An 18,140-nucleotide genomic window follows, 5' to 3' on the forward strand; every position below is an offset into this window, starting at 1 on the left:
TTCTGTGTGCTCTGCGATTGGCTGGCAACTGATTCAGGGTGTCTCTGGCCTACTGCCCGACGACAGCTGGGATAGGCTCTAGCACCCTCTGCCGCCGACACTTGTGGGGAATAAGCGGTTTCAGAAGCTGACTGATTGATTATAAAATATTACTAAACTATTACTAAAGCTATTTTCATAAAACAGCAAAATCCTTCACTAAACCGCCATGGTGGGGTGAGTTTCAATTTGGATCCTTAGTACAAGAGACTGCTTAGGCAACATAGGCCTAGTTATGCTGATGAGGTGATACCAGAGCAAATGGGGCAGTCAGGCCAGTCGTAGACCTCATACTCAGGCAGGACAATAGAAGTAATCAGTCAGGACAATAGAAGTAATCAGTGGAGCTGCAGGGAGTAGTCCTCTGCTCCCCCCAACCTGAGAGCAGGGACCAATCATAGCAGATTCCGGCACCGCCACGTCTGGACAGTCGGGATATATATATATATATATATATATATATATATATATATATGCAGTAAAGTCTTGTTATATCGATAGTACTGCTTATTACGATACTATTTGTATGAACGCAAGGAGAAAATTTACATGCTGCAGGATCGGATATATCGATTGTCCGGTTATATCGATAATTTTTCCGACTCCCGAGAATATCGATATAACCAGACTTTACTGTATATATATATATATATATATATACAGTGAGACCTCAACTTACGAACTTAATTGGTTCCCAGATAAAGTGTGTAAGGCGAAAAGTGTGTATCTCAAAAATAAATTTCCCATAGGAAACCATTAAAATGGGAATAATCCGTTCCCGGGTTTCCATAAAATATACTCTTCAACTAAATAAGCCTTAAAACTACACACAACATACCTTATTCTATGTATAATAAATGTGCAATTGTATTGTAATGAAAGAAATACACTGCATTGTATCATAAAGTCACTTTATTTATATTTGTGATGGTCATTTATGGCTTGATGGAATGGCATTGGAGGTCGAAGGCCAAAGGGAATTGCTGTTTGGAAAGAGAGGCGCATTACATGACGACTGTAATTAAAGAAATAAACTGTGCTGTAAAATAAAGTTTTATTTACCTTTTTGATGGTCGTTGATGGCTTATGTAACTTAACCTCTGGTGCTGTTCGGTCGTGTGCTTCCGCCGAAGATCACTCCGCCAGCCGTGGTGGGTGTGTATTATGAAAATAGTGCTTATTATAAGGTTTAATTTTCATAAATTTGACGTTTGTAAGACAAAAGGTTTGTAAGTTGAGGTGTTTGTAAGTTGAGGTCTCACTGTATATAGGGCTGAAACTACCAACACAACAAGACTTTAGTTCGCTGATAAAGCATCTTGGATAAGAAGCGAAACGTCTGACACCTGCAAAGAAGTACAGATGACGGCTGAAGAAACCTTTTCATCAACTGATTAAAAACTTCTTTTCCTTTCGGCTTTTTCCTTCGGGGGCCACAGCGAATCAGTGTCCTCCATCTAACCCGGTTTTGTGCATCCTCTTCTCTCACACCAGCTACCTTCATGTCCTCTTTGACAACATCCATAAACCTCCTCTTTGGTCTTCCTCTCTGTCTCCTGCCTGGCAGTTCGAAGTTCAGCATCCTTCTCCCAATATAGTCACTCTCTCTCCTCTGGACATGTCCAAACCATCTCTCTGACTTTCTCTCTCCAAAGCCTATAATATGAGTTGTCCCTCTAATGTACTCATTCCTGATCACATCCAACCTGGTCACTCCCAAAGAAAACCTCAACATCTTCAGCTCTCCCCACAAATTTCTCATTCCTGGCTACTAGTTTTTACATCATCGATGTTCCCACCAGAAAGCTATGACAGGTTTCTTTTATTCAATGTTCATTTTTCATCATCCACAATGCATGTTGTATTTTATAACATATATTGTCCTATTTTTTTCCCTCAGCTAGCCAATCAAGTGATTCAGCAGCACCTGGCTATTCTAAACACTAATAACATGGACACTGGATTACTTTGTGCCGGCATCTGGCCTGACAGTTTCCCTTCTGCATTGCTCTCCACTGAGGATTCCTGTTTTTCCACTGTCTTGCGAGATGGCCAGGTGTTGTCATTTTTCCTCAACACCCTAAGTTTACAGGGGAAACGGTAAGGGTCGTTGGCCAGTGAATGCCAACTCTTTTCACTGTCTTTGGATCACTATTCTTTGTTCATTGACTCATCCAAACACCCTAAAGTGACAGGTGTAACAAATGAATGCATCTACTACTTAAGTACAGTGATACCTCGGTTTATGAACCCCTTGGCTTACGAACTTTTCGGTTTACGAACGATAAATTCCTGAAAATTTCACCTTGGCATACAAACTATTTTTCGGGATACACACAATGAGTGATGTGTCGTTCGTGAACGAGCCCGTTCTAAAAGAAAATAGCAGCTGGCTTGTTTTGGTCCTCTATTCCCCGCCCCCAGTCATAGGTTAAAGCCACGTGATTGGTCAAGAACGCAGGAGTGAGGGGTTGGGGGTGACAGACAGACAGAGAGTGAAGCCATTCTCCAAAAAAGAAAATGGCTGCCGACATTTTTATTTTAGCCTCTATTCCCCGCCCCCAGTCTTCTGTTAAAGCCACGTGATTGGTCAAAAACGCAGCAGTGAGGGGAGGTGGTTTAAACCTTAAAGAGACAAAGAGAGAGTGACTGAATGGATACAAAACAGTGAAATTTGGACTCGTTTCAACTTTGATCGTTCAAAGGCAGAGTTTAGACTGCAAGGTTAAAATTCCCATCAATCAGGCTCCACAAATAACCCTCACAAGCCATCTGTACACTTGATGCAAAAAGCTATCAACCCAGTGAAACAACACAATTGATGGGGAACTAGGTAAAATTTGAAAGAATGAAGACTACGTTCCTCATCAAGTGTTTAATGCTGATGAAACCGGCCACTCCATTCAATCAAGACATCAACGACCATCACAAAGGTAAATAAAACGACTTTATTATATTGTAGTTTATTTCTTTAATTGTAATACCATAGCACATTTATTATACATTAAATATGGTATATTTTGTGGAGTTTAAAGGCTTAGAAAATTACAAAGTAGAAAATTATGTTTTATGGAGACCTGGGAACGGATTATTCTCATTTTAATGGTTTCCTATAGGAAATTAATTTTTGGGATACACAGTTCTCGCATTACACACTGTCTGGGAACCAATTAAGTTCGTAAGCCAAGTTATCACTGTACAAACAATGTTGGTCAGTTATATTCCAGGACTGCTGTTAACGAAGGATACACAAATCAAAACTACAATAGCACTCATTGTCGGCTTTATATCCGGAGGTGAGGATCAAGTTAAAGGTGAAATGGTTTGAATCAATCAAAAAATGTAGTAATTAGATCTTTTTTGTGGGTATTTGAATGTTGAAATTTGTGTTGTTTTTTTTTTTTTTTGTAAATGAGAATTTTGGAATCCAGTTGTATTCTGAACACTTAAAGGACAACCGACACCATTTTTTTGTTTCCTAACTGACATCAGAGAAATGTTTTATAGCATCTAAAATACCCAAAACACGCAGGCTGATATTTTTCGTCAAATGCAAAACACCAATAAAAATGAGTTAAATTATCGCAAAACTACTTCAAAATGACCCCGGAAATGGCGAGTTTCAGAAGGTCCCGCTGTCGTCTGCCTGTCTCTTTAATGTTTAAACCACCCTTACTGCTGCGTTCTCTAACAATCGTGACTTTAACCAAAGACTGGGGGTGGGGAATAGAGGAGAAAAACAGTCAGTTGACATTTTGTTGTTAGAAGAACGGGCTTGTTCGCCAACGACACGTTCTCATTGAGGTAGCTCCTTGTACGAAAAAAGTTTGTATGCCAAGGTAAAATTCGTATGCCAAGGTAAAATTTTCATAAATGTAACATTCGTAAACCGAAAAGTTCATTAGCCAAGGGGTTCGTAAACCGAGGTATTACTGTATTTTAAAGAACATGAAATGTTAACGGCGGCTAATACAAGTCAGTTAACAACTTCAATACCTGAAGTTTGGGTGTGGTGATATTATTGGGATTTTGCCATCTATAACTCCACGTTCATGAATGGTGAGAGATCCACAAGCTTCCAGGAGACCATTCAGGCGATCCAGCACAGAGGCGCTAAACACATGTACATCATCAGTTCAAACGGTTCAATATCCCAGAGCGCATAGTGATCGCTTTCAACATCAGTAATGGTGGAAAAACCGGTACCAGTTGCCCAGTGCACAATAAAATATTATTTAAAATTGGAAAATTAAGAGCCAAGGTCCCCACTGAAACTGATGGAGTATCAGTGGGGACCATGGCTCTTAAAGAACAACGACACCATTTTTTTTGTTTCCTAACTGACATCAGAAAAACGTTTTATCGCATCTAAAATACCCAAAACACACAGGCTGATATTTTTATTCAAATGAAAAACACCAATTAAAAATGACTTCAAGTGTCCAAAAACAACTTCAAAATGAAACCGTAAATGGCCGGTTTCAGAAGATCCCGCCCCCTTGTTCGTGATGTCACGCCAGGACGTCTTGCCTTGCTCAAGAATCAAAACAATGGCTTCAGATTCGGAGAAGATGCTTTCTTGTTACTCATCCAGTTATGAATATGTCATGATGTCCCTGATCCACTGGTGGAAAGACGCTTTGATCCTCTCCTCTTTCATCTAGAACTGCTTCATGTCATCACAAAGAGGGTACAGCAAGTCCTGAAGAATGAATGTCTCTCTGTGTCTTTGTTTTGGATTGGATTGGATTGGATTTGCCTTTATTAGTCTCACAGTGGAGAAATTTACATTTCACAGCAGCAAAGTGATGAAAGTTTTGAAGTCTGAAGTTTTGTCATATTGTCTCTATGCTGTCATATTATTTGTTATTTAGTTTTTTTTTTTTGTTATTTTGACTTCAAGACGGCGCCGCGAGAGTGGCTGCCTTTCCAGCAGCTCATGTATTTTGTTTTTCTACTTTCATTCCTTTCATCACTTTGCTGCTGTGAAATGTAAATTTCTCCACTGTGAGACTAATAAAGGCCTATCCAATCCAATCCAATCCAATATGATTCAAATAGTTCTGAAGAGGATAGCATAAATGTTTGCAATCGATTAAAGAAGTCCTTCCAGATCAATTCGAGCCGTCACGACTCCAATGTAGCGTACCAGAAGATGCACAAGATGGCGCCCAAGCTCCGTTGGAAATGGGCTGATTTGTCTGCTAGGAATTGGTGTCAACCAGTATCAAATAGTAGTCTTGGTGCAACACTCAACGATTCACCATCGCATTATTTAAGTGTTTTCCTCCTAATTTCGCCATCCACGTGGTTCAACACGATGTTTTCAGACCAAACAAAGTACCAAAAATGCATTGTGTGTAGCTTTTCTCGGTTACGCGAAAACAAGACTTCCTGAATATTCAGTGTGAGTCTTAAAATGTAAAATATAGCTATAAAGGGTGTAAAATATGCTCGGGAGAAGTCATTTGAAGTGATTTTACAAATTATGGACACAACTTGTACGGAGGTGTCGGTTGTCCTTTGAACGTTAAAACAGTTTGAGATAGTCGCATATCCATCCATCTTCTGCTGCTTATCCGGGTCGGGTCGCGGGGGCAGCAGCTTCAGTAGTGAAGCCCAGACTTCCCTCTACCCAGCCACTTCTTCTAGCTCGTCCTGGCGGACCCCGAGGCGTTCCCAGGCCTGCTGGGAGACATAGTCTCTCCAGCGTGTCCTGGGTCGTCCCCGGGGTCTCCTTCCAGTGGAGCACGCTCGGAACACATCACCAGGGAGGCGTCCAGGGGGCATCCTAATCAGAAGCCAGAGCCACCTCATCTGGCTCCTCTCTATGTGGAGAAAAAGCAGCTCGACTCTGAGCCCCTCCCGGATGACCGAGCTTCTCACCTTATCTCTAAGGGAGAGCCTGGACACCCTACGAAAGAGCTCATTTCGGCTGCTTGTATCCGGGATCACATTATTTCGGTCACAACCCATAGCTTGTGACCATAGATGAGGGTTGGGATGTAGATCAACCGGTAAATTGAGAGCTTTGCTTTTTGGCTCAGCTCCTTCTTCACCACGACAGATCGGTACAAAGTCTGCATCACAGCAGACGCCGCACCAATCCGCTTGTCGACCTCTCGCTCCCTCACACCCTCATTTGTGAACAAGACTCCGAGATATCTAAACTCCTCCACTTGAGGCAAGATCTGGGGCATTCCACCCTTTTCTGACTGAGAACCATTGTCTCAGATTTGGAGGTGCTGATTCTCATCCCCACCACTTCACATGCGCCTGCGAAACGCTCCAGAGAGAGTTGGAGAGCTCCGCTTGAAGGCCCCAACAGTACCACATCATCTGCAAAAAGCAGAGATGCTATACTGAGGCCACCAAAACGGAACCCTTCAACGCTTCTGCTGCGCCTAGAAATTCTGTCCATGAAACGATTCCAACTTACTGCCGGCAATGCGAACCAGATTCTGACATCGGTCGTATAGGGACCGAACGGCCCGTATCAGGCGCATCTGTACCCCATACTCCCGAAGCACCCTCCACAGAACTTCAGGAGGGGCACGGTCAAACGCTTTCTCCAAGTCCACAAAGCACATGTAGACTGGTTGGGCGAATTCCCATGCACCCTCGAGGACCCTGCTAAATGTGTAGAGCTGGTACACTGTTCCACGGCCGGGACAAAAACCACACTGCTCCTTCTCAATCTGAGTCTCGACTTCCCGACTGACCCGCCCCTCTCGAACCCCTGAATAGACCTTTCCAGGGAGGCTGAGGAGTGTGATCCCTCTGTAGTTGGAACACACCCTTCAGTCCCCCTTTTTAAAAAGGTGGTCCCCCTTTTTAGAAAGGGGGACCACCAATCCAGTGCCAATACAGAGGCACTCTCCCCGATGACCACGCGATGTTGCAGAGGCGTGTTGGCCAAGACAGCCCCACAACATCCAGAGCCTTTAGGAACTCCGGGCGGATCTCATCCACCCCTGGGGCCTTGCCACCGAGAAGATTTTTAACCACAATAGTGACTTCAACCACAGAGATCTGAAAACCCAAGTTCCCAGACACCGCTTCCTCCAAGGAAAGCGTGTTGGTGGAGTTGAGGTCTTTGAAGTACTCTGCCCACCGGTTCACGACGTAATAAGTATGCCGACACCTGCTCTACACCTCTCACCGTGAGCAACTCCAGAGTGAAAAAGAGTCCAACCTCTCTCGAGAGGGCTGGTACCAAAACCCAGGCTGTGTGTGAAGGCAAGCTCAACTATGTCTAGTCGGAACTTTTTGACCTCGTACACCAGCTTGGGCTTTTTCCCTGCAAGAGAGGTGTCATTCCACGTCCCAAGAGCTAGCTTCTGCAGCCGAGGATCGGACCGCCAGGGTCCCCGCCTTTGGCTGCCGCCCAGCTTACAATACACCTGACCCCTCTGGCCCCTCCCATGGGTAGTGAGCCCTTGAGAAGGAGGACCAACGTTTCCCCTTCGGACTGAGCCCGACCGGGTGTAGGCCCGGCCACCAGGCGCTCGCCAACGAGCCCCATCTCCAGGCCTGGCTCCAGAGAGGTGACCCGCATCTGAGCAAGGGAAAACCAAGTCCATTTATGTTTCTCTTCATATGGGGTATTTTGAGTCGTACTTTGTCTGGTCCCTCACCAAGGACCTGTTTGCCATGGGTGACCCTGCCAGGGGCATAAAGCCCCAGACAACTTAGCTCCTATGATCATTGGGACACACAAACCCCTCCACCACGGTAAGGTGACTCATGGAGAGGTGAATTAGTCGCATAAATGTAAAAATAAAAATAAAAATTAGTCGCATAAATCTAAAAAAAGATTTTAGTTTTTGTGGGTATCTTAATGGCTACATTTTTTTTATTGATGGGTGCTCATTTTTGGCATCGGAAGAAATAAACTCAGCAGTTAAAATTATTGAAGATTTTAGCAATAACTAAACCACCTTATGTGGAAGCAACACAATATGTCTTCATCAAGCGATTTTTTTTTTAACAAAAATGTCATAGTTTGAAGTTCGTTAATTACTTCTAATCCCATTAGTTGTCCTGTTTTCTCTTAAAAGGAATCACCCACTAAGTTTGACTGACCTGCAGAGGGTACTACAAAGCAGTAGTTTTCATGATGGCTTGGTCTTCGAAAGAGGGGAAAATCTGGAGTGTGGAGATGTGCTGCCGCTGATCCCAACTGCAGTCAAACTTGTCACGGAGTGTGCCTCTCACGGGGACTGGATAATGCGCAGTCGCTGGCTCTCACATCTTGGAAAGAGCTTTCCTTTTGCACCTGGTTTGTGACGATATGTGATCAACCTGCCCCAGTAAAAGCATTGTGATATTCAATCTATTGCTGCACATATTCATGCTGGTCAACATGCCCATAATTGCAATTTGTACACCAATGCATTACCCATTAAGACTGTTTTTACAACATCATTGTCTTTTTATGAATTTGTAGATCTGGCTTTGGTTCATGTGGAAGCCGGAAACACAGTTCTAAAGGCTGTTTTCAGTTGTGAACTCACTGCTCAGGGCAAATCTCTTGCTCAACTGCTCCAGCCGCAAAGCATCGGTAAAGTATTTGTTAAAATCATGTGTTAAACAGTTTCATGTGTTGGACATTGCTGTATGTGTATTTAAAACCTACATTTTAAAATGTATTATTTTTTTGAATCATTTTCTAATCCATTTTCAGGATCATGTATACTACAGTGATACCTCGGTTTACAAACCCCTTGGCTTACGAACTTTTCGGTTTACGAACGTTACATTTATGAACATTTTACCTTGGCATATGAACTATTTTTCGGGATACACGTTCTAACAAGAAAATGGTGGCAGACTGTTTTGTCCTCTATTCCCCACAACCAGTCTTCGGTTAAAGCCACGTGATTGGTCAAGAACGCAGCAGTGAGTGGGTGGGAGTTACAGACAGAGAGAGAGTGAGGCCGTTCTCCCCAAAACAAAATGGCGTCTTCGGTTAAAACCACGTGATTGGTCAAGAACGCAGCAGTGAGGGGTGGGGGGGGGTGTTAACATTAAAGAAACAGGCAAACGACAGAGACAGAGTGAGAAAACACACACACACACACACACACACACACACACACACACACACACACATGAAAGGGAGACGACAGAGCTTGAAACAAAAAACAAAAGTGAAATGGTGATTTGGACTCGTTTCAACTTTGATAGTTCAAAAGCAGAGTGTAGGCATTTTATATATATATATATATATATATATATATATATATATATATATATATATATATATATATATATATATATATATATATATATATATATACGGCTTTCGGCTTTTCCCTGAAAGGGGTCGCCACAGCAAATCAGTGTGCTCCATCTTTAGAGGTTTGATCCGCATGTTTGTTTTGGCCAAGTTTTTACGTTCGTGTTTAGACTGCAAGGTTAAAATTCCCATCAATCAGGCTCCAGAAATAACCCGCACAACCCATCTGTACACTTGAAGCAAAAAGCTATCAGCCCAGCTAAACAGAACACAATTGACTACACTAGATACAATTGTCACAGAGAAAAGCACCTACAAGGGATCATTCCTCAAGATGGTGAAAGAAGGCTGCGTTCCTCATCAAGTGTTTAATGCTGATGAAACCGGCCACTCCACTCCACCAAGCCATCAACGACCATCACAAATGTAAATGAAAAGAGTTTATTATATAGTACAGTTTATTTCTTGAATTATACGACCACAGCACATTTATTATACATAAAATAAGGTATATTTAGTGTAATTTTAAGGCGAAGAAAATTAGAAAGTAGAAAATAATGTTTTACGGCGACCTGGGAACAGATTATTCTCATTTAATGGTTTCCTATGGGAAATGAATTTTTGGGATACACACTTCGCCTTACACACTCTGTCTGGGACCCAATTAAGTTCGGAAGCCAAGGTATCACTGTAAACTGGTATTACTACAAAAAGTAATACTGTTGATCAGTTTGATTAATCTGATTGCATATACCAACAATATATATTGTTTTGACTCTCTCTCCAGATGAGTACAGAATTCTGGTGGACATGCGCTGGAACAAGCAGTACTTGGAGATTTTAGCCAACAAGTGTAACTTTGAGGATGAGAACAGATATGTGGAGTTTATGGAGGAGCTGAATGCAGTTGCCAACAGGTTACACTGTTATTATTATGTGTGATGCAATTATTATGCATTGTAAACTTATCCAATGCTAGCTGTTTTCTTCTCTAATTGGGAGAGCCTGCGCCAGCCATTTTTTTACCATTTTGACTATTTTTTTTTGAAGGCTCAACAGAAAATGGAGTTCTCCAGCGATTTAAGCATGAAAACAAATGCTAGATTTAACCCCCTTTTTTAAGGGCGGCCCTGCATTATGAGGCACATAGAATAGAACACGAATGTCCGACTTTTTGATCAACCAACACACATACATGCCATGATGCGCAACATCTCTCGGCCCTTTCGATTCCTATTCTTTTCCCGTACCCTCTGTGAATTGTACACGAAACCAACACTGGATGAGAACAATGGTAACGGAAAAAAAAAAATATATTGTGCAACAGCTCTGATCACAGGCAGCAAGTTGTAGACTGCTGAGCGCTCACAATCTCCAATGACGCAGGTCATATGCCACCGGAGGTTTTCCGGCTTTATTTTATGAAAAAAAACTTGATGTATAGAGGGATATGATGATTAAGGTCCAGTGAACATCAACACAAACATGCACAAAGACACACGTATGGTGTTTTGTTTATTTTTTTTCTCCTCTGCACTCCTCGCTATTGATTTGGGACCAGTCTGCCATATACCGGTCAATCACGATCAACGTAATGGGCACCCTTGGAATTGAAGCTACATCTTAGGTCAGGGGTGCACACACCTTTTCAGCAAGTGAGGTACTTTTGAAATGACAAAGTCAAAATGATCTACTCATTATATTTATTGAGCAATACAGGCAACATCCGAGTTATGACCGGATTCCGTTGCGACAAAACGGTTGGAATTGAAACGGTCGTAAATCGAAAAGCATTCAAAATGGCTGACACGAGGATCACGTGATTGTAACAAATGACGACACGCTAGCATCTCCTATACGACAGGATTGATACAGGATCAATCAGTTGTTTTCTATTGAATACTATTATATACCAAAATGTTGACAGTTCATTTATAAATCTTATAACTTTTAGTGTCATTTTAATCATTTTATATTTCGTATTATCAATCTATATTACTGTGTCGGCGCACACGCTTTCTGCTGACCCACATCCGCACGGCTTTCCACGCATGCGAGCTTTCCAAAAATCGCTCTCCCTGCTAACGGAGAAGCCAAAAGAGGTCAACTGTCTCAAAGAGGCGGCGGCGCCGACCCTGAGCCCGATGTGGCGTTTGCGACACGGCGTTTGCGACACGGCATTTGCGGTGCAGAGGTTGCGACGCGCCGTTTGCGACGCGCCGTTTGCGACGCGGCGATCCCACCCGCTCTGCTTCGGCGTCGGTGGACACCCCTCCCACCCCCCGATTGTCACGTTGGGATTGACAGCCTCCCCAATTCCACCACTTCCTTCTTCGGGACAGCGGGTACGAAAACGGGACGCTGTCAACTTGTATTTGTACTTAGTATTGCCCTGGACTTTCCATATCTTCGTCAGAGCCCCCCCGCCCCTGTTTTGAAAGGCGCTTATAAATGAAATGTATTATTATTATTATTATTATTGTTCCGTTTCTGCACCACCGTGAGTTACTTCTCGCCATTGTCGGGTTTCCCATTGCCCCCCCCCCCCCACTTGTCGTTTTTGGTGTTCTTTATTTTTGATTATTCCCCTGGTCCTCTTTTTGGGACCATTACTTTGTGGTTTAGCTTAATAAATCATCCTGCACGGACCTCTGTCGCGTTGCTGGCTGTAGCGGTGGCAGCCGTATTTTAAAAAAGGGTCTGGCGGTCGTGGTCGTAAGTACGGGTGGTCGTAACTCACGCCGGTCGTAAATCGGATGTTACCTCTATACTGTCTTGAGGATTTTTGCAATTTATGGTGATGTATAACCGCATATGTTTGCACAACACAACATAATTCTGTACATATTTTGCCATTACCTGACTTCACTCTGATAAATGGATGATGAGACAAACGCACTTATCGTGGAAAAAAAGTCCTCTTCCCATTCCGTATGAAAGTTATGTTTTTTTTTCTTCTTACTTGGTCCAGCTGCCCCGCTCATTTTTATACCCTATATTACGTTTAAGAGGGAAAAAAAACAGCGAAAAACTAGCATGTAATGAACTACTAGCTTGTTAACTTTGCAACGCTCAGGGGTGTTGTTTGAACACACACAATGTACCTTATAATGAGATGTCATCTGATTGGTTGTCCGGTATATCAATCAAGTGAAGGGACGGCTCATAGGCTGACGTCTAGTTTTTCTTCAAAACAACACAACTTTGTTTGTGGAGCGTCAGTTCATGACAACGTCATATCACCTTGTCATGCGATCTACCAATTGTACCATGGAGATCGACTGGTTGATCGCGATCGACGTATTGAGCACCCCTGCCTTAGGGAATACAATACATTACGGCTTTATTTATACAGAGCCCTGGCTGTGGTTGCATTATGCATCCATCAGATGGAGCTCCACTAAAGGGAATACAATACCGTGATAGCCTCAATCGGAGGTCCACAAAGTCCTTTATGGAAATGTTTGAATAAAAAAAAAAACACCCAAAACTTATTTTCTACGTTTTGGCACTGAGTTAGTGAAACTTCCACAATTTTAGCGTTTCACATCTGATTTTTTTTTCCAAGATGGCGCCTGAGTAGGCAGCCGTCAGCAAGTGCTCTGAAGAGCCTTGCCTTTTTGTTGTTTTTGTATTGTTATTGTGTTTTCTTTTGTCACTTTATGTTGTTGTGCGTCGTGTGGAACGGATATGGATTGTTTTTCAGCATTTTTGGCCACGACAATCAACAAGGAGGAGACTGTGCTGAGCGGCTGCGCCTTTTGGCAGCATGAATATGCCAGTACTGTTTTTGAATGGGAGGAATGTCGGAGCCAATTGACTCATCGCTGGACAGCTCTGGCGCCATTGTGCTTTTTTGTGCCTGTAATGGGCAGCATTTTCACAGCCCCGCTTTGTTCAGCGGAAACGTCGGTGCTGTTGGACAGTCTGCGGTTGGATGGATGCATGGCTTGGGGAGCGAGCGATAAGAAGGAGCGTCAGTTGAGAGCGCCGATGCGTATGTGCAACTGTCGCGGCTTGGAATTGAAGCGGATTTATGTGGGGCAGGAGATGTGAGACGATGTCTTTTCGTCAATGGATGCTACAGCTTCGTGTTTGCTTTCAAAATTTAGCTTGTAGTACATGTGCAAATTCCACCATGACGTCCCCGATCCACTGCTGAAATGGATGCTTTGATCCTCTCCTCTTTCATCTAGAACTGCTTCATGTCATCACAAAGAGGGTACAGCAAGTCCTGAAGAATGAATGACTGTGTCGTTGTGTTGTCATATTTATTTGTTATTTTTTTTCCCAAGATGGCGACGCGTGAACACGCAGCGGCTCCCCTCTCCCGGCAAATTTGTTAAAGTCATAAGTGCTTTGCATGCTGGGTCCGAAAGGACAGTAATTTCATCTGTGCTGTATGTCTTGCATGTTCGCATATTTGACAATAAAGATGACTTTGACTTTGACTATGACATATATGTCAGTTCTTTATTTTGCCATATCGATTATAAATTGATATGGCAAATTGTTGATTTTTAAAACCTCCCTCAGAACTTACTTGCACTCTTTGGCATGACTTGGTCTTAATTTTACTCCCTGGTGCTTTCTATTGTCTTTGTGACTGACTTATTTCTTGGATATGATAGTTGCTCCATATACAGCACTTTGTAAGCAGCATTGGCTGCTAGAAAGTGCTCTACACAGGAAATACGCTTGAGTACTGAAATGTCCATATGGTATCAGTTGGTCATTCTGCATTTCTAGGGGATTTTGACATAAAAATGCATTTCTTTTCTTCTAATTATTAACAGGATCACTCTACTTATGGACCGAGAAGAGAGGGCAATAATTTGCAAGTTTGCAGTCAAACTCTCAGATCAGAACTGCGCCTTGAGAATGGCTACAGGCTTCTTCAAAGGTTTGCACAAAAAGCTTATACTTGCATGCCTTGTAAATTATAGAAATATATTGTCCTTTGGTTGTTCTCCCAATACAGGGACTGTAGACATTGGCCACCTTCCTCATCCAGTGCTGATACACCTCCACACCTTCTTTGACCTGTGGAATTCCTTCACGCTGCAGGCTATACAGGGCGGAAAGACTTGTATCGCAGACCATGTCATGTTTGAGGTAAAATCTCATGCTGCTCTTAGAGGACAACCAACACCACTTTTTTGTTTCCTAAATAACATCAGAAAGATGTTTTATATCATCTAAAATACCCAAAACACACAGGATGATATTTTTAGTCAAATGCAAAACACCAATAAAAATTACTTAGTGTCTAAAAACTACTTCAAATTTAACCCGGAAGTGGTCAGTTTCAGAAGGTCCCGCCCCCTTGTTCGTGTTGTCATACCAAAGTACCCAAAATGCATTGTGTGTAGCTTTCTCGGTCAGGGGCGTTCCAGACGTGACGTCACGTCAGGCATCGTCTTCAACTCGAAAACAAGACTTCCTGAATATTCAGCGCAAGTCTTAAAACGTAAAATCTTGTGGATTTGGTTGGCCTTTAAGAATTAACTTAACTTTTTAAGGGTTTTTTACGCTGCATTGAATGTTTATGTATTGCTAAAATTCAATATTCTGTGGGTCCTGGAATTTTAGTGAAAATGACAACATCCCTGGGACTGGATTGGACACATACACATTTTTGCACATCATCTGGCAGTGAATGAGTTAAAAGTGTTGGATTGAAAATTTGAATTGGGTGTTGTTTTTTTTAATCGCATAACCTCCTAAAACTGATAATGTTGCCATTACCAGTGTCTGAAACTCGTGACAAAAAGTTAGCGGACAGCACGGCAGATAACTCTGAAAAGTTGCCTGCCTGGCCATAAAGTTGCCTGCCCCACTTGAAACACAATAAGACAACTAATCGTCTTATTGTATATATCATAAGCATTGTTGTGAAGTATAAATGATTTTTTTTTTATTAAGGAAGTACCTACCACAAATGCTCCCTTGCTTAATTTATGGTAAATATGCCTTGATGAAGATTTTGCTCCAGTTGTTGTTTGTCGTCATGGTGCACAATGCAATGTTTGCGTTGCATTGTCTACTAAAATCCACGTGGACTCCTCTTTCTAAGCGCCTTTCAAAATTCTCAAGTACACTTTACAGTCACGGTATAGTCCAAAGCACAAAACAGGCTTCTGATTGGCTGCCGTGCCGAGTATGCAAATTGCAAAAAGGAACGTTCGTTTGGCAATTTGCATACTGGGCACGGCAGCCAATCAGAAGCCTGTTTCGTGCTTCAGACTCTTCCGTGACTGTAAAGTGTACTTGAGAATTTTGAAATGCGCTTGAAAAGAGGATTCCACGTGCCTTATTGCAATTTCCTTGTAGCTTTTGCTTTATTAAATAAAACAAACGTTTGATTTGGATTTTTTTTTTTTTCTCTTGAAGAGGTTGTTGACCACCCGGGCCGAGAGTTTTGAAAGTTGTACGGCCGACGTAAAAGTTGTACGCCCCGGGCCTCCGGGCAGACGTTATTTCAAACACTGCCATTACTGATGTATTTACAGTTTCATGAGCTTTTGTCCATCTTTAGCCTGTCAAAAGATGTGTTTTCTTGTTAACGTGGAAATAACGTATTGCAAAAATTCATGTTGCGTCATCACGACGACCTAAATAAACCACTTTCAGAGCAAATGTGAAGTCGATATTCTTATCCCCTGAGCATGATGTCCACCCATTTTGCTCAATCAACTTACTCGGGGCACCATTGTGTGTTCTTCAGAAAGGGAGATCTGCGTATGAGACCTATGTGTGCATTGAATGTTTATATATTCCTAAAACTCAATATTTTGTGGATTCTGGAATTTGAGACAAAATGACAAAAACCTTGGAACTGGAATGCACCCATTTTTGTGTATGTCTGGCAGTGAATGAGTTAATAATACAATTATGATTACAAAACAAACACATCTATTTGCTTCCACATTAGATCCTTTTCTCATGTAACTCTTTATGTAATTTTGCCTGCAGATCCTGCAGGTCCTGCAGTGGCTTGATCGTTTCTGGAAAATTTGCAACATGATGTCAGTCGATACCCAAGGGATCTCAGTGATGTCAATGCATTGGCAGTGGGTACAGAAACACCTCATCCTCTGTCTGCCCCTCCTCTTGCTGGGAGATGCTGATGTCACTTTACAGTAAGATACCTTTTTAAGATGAAATTCTACAATTGTTACTTTTAAACCGGACCACATCTGCCAATTATTGGAAATCTGCCTTAATACTACATATTTTCAATTTAGGGGGAAATTTACAAACAAATTCATGGTTATGCTATGGGCTCACCGGTTTCACCCATAGTGGCTAATCTGTACATGGAAGACATGGAGAAACAGACCCTCACAGCCTTCCCGGGGACAAAACCTAGACACTGGTTTAGATAAGTGGACAATACTTTTGTCATAATTAAAAAACAAGAAATTCAATCCTTCACAGATCACCTCAACTCGGTAGACATCAACATTACATTTACTCGTGAGGACATTAAAGAGAACCAACTAGCCTTTTTGGATTATAAAGTAGTTATAAAACAAGGACAGAACGCTAAAAACAGAAGTCTTTAGGAAGGCTACGCACACTGACCAATACTTACTTTTCGATTCTAACCACCCTTTACAACACAAACTAGGAGTTATCAGAACCCTTCAGCATAGGGCTAAACTAATACCAACAAGTTTTTAAGGTAGAGAAAAGGAGTCGAAACATATCAGGAAAGCACTCACAAACTGTGTGGGTACCCTCAGTGGTCATTTAACAAATGTTAGAAAGAAAGAATAGGGAATGAAACCAAAAATTCTGAAGATACAAGAAGAAGAGGAGTAGCAGTACCGTACATTGCAGGAGTTTCTGAAGAACTACAAAGAGTCCTTTGACAACACAAAATTCCTACTTATTTCAAACCGATAAACACTAAGGCAGGGGTGTGAAACTTATTTCACATCGCGGGCAACATACGGCCTAGGGAGATGTCAAGTGGGCCGGACCATTAAAATTATACCATACTCTGCTAAAAATAGCAAAAATATCATGTATTTCCTTTGTTTTGGTGTAAAGAAGCACAAGAACATTAGGAAAATATTGACATTTAATGAACTATCCTTTTACAAAACATTTCATGAAACACCTCATATTTCCTGAGACAAATGTGCAATTTACTTTTATCATTCACCAATATACATTGCCACTGATCCCACTGATTGTACAAAGGCACAAAACTTTAATTTGTACTGAAAAATATAGTACAGTAAAGTCTCGTTATATCGATATCGGATATATCGATAGTCCCGGTTATATCGATACTATTTCTGTGCACGCACGGAGAAAATTACATGCAAAGAGGGTCGGATATATCGATAGTCCCGGTTATATCGATATTTTTCGGACTCCCTTGAATATCGATATAACGAGACTTTACTGTAATACACTTTAAGATTAAATGAAACTTTTAAAGAAAGGAATTTTTAAACCACTTACACATACGCATATGAAATCTAAATGTAATCCCTGCGTACACCTTACAAAATAAGGAGAGTGATTTTAAATGTGTAATGAAGAAAGTGTTCACCTGTCCTGTAAATCTGTAAAAATGAAACATACATACACATACAATATATACGGAAATTTATGGAGTTGTATGAACAGTAGAATTCCATCACAGAACTTTTGTTTTGAAGCTGTTGACTAACATTAAAGTGTGGTATGGCAGGCTGTGGGTAATGTTGCTGTCGCTGAGAAGTTTGTCAAACTGACGATGGTTCATACCTCTGGACCGGATGAAATTTACAGTGCGAACAACCACCTCCATGACGTGGTCCATTTTCAGCGACTTGCAACACAATGCCTCCTGGTGCAAAAT

At 41.9% G+C, this 18,140-nt stretch overlaps 1 protein-coding gene across 1 annotated transcript in view; it reads left to right on the plus strand.

Annotated features, from left to right (window-relative positions):
* mdn1 (midasin AAA ATPase 1) overlaps positions 1-18,140 on the plus strand; it is a 252,083-nt gene that overhangs the window by 91,640 nt on the left and 142,303 nt on the right. Inside the window, exons 48-54 of the mRNA XM_089022040.1 lie at positions 1,940-2,139; positions 8,100-8,320; positions 8,489-8,602; positions 10,068-10,197; positions 14,077-14,183; positions 14,262-14,395; positions 16,256-16,422. Coding sequence (XP_088878166.1) covers positions 1,940-2,139; positions 8,100-8,320; positions 8,489-8,602; positions 10,068-10,197; positions 14,077-14,183; positions 14,262-14,395; positions 16,256-16,422 — 1,073 coding nt within the window. The remainder of the gene's footprint in view (positions 1-1,939; positions 2,140-8,099; positions 8,321-8,488; positions 8,603-10,067; positions 10,198-14,076; positions 14,184-14,261; positions 14,396-16,255; positions 16,423-18,140) is intronic.

Source organism: Hippocampus bargibanti, linkage group LG19, assembly GCF_051943395.1.
Source record: "Hippocampus bargibanti isolate YZ-2025 linkage group LG19, ASM5194339v1, whole genome shotgun sequence".
NCBI lineage: Eukaryota > Metazoa > Chordata > Actinopteri > Syngnathiformes > Syngnathidae > Hippocampus > Hippocampus bargibanti.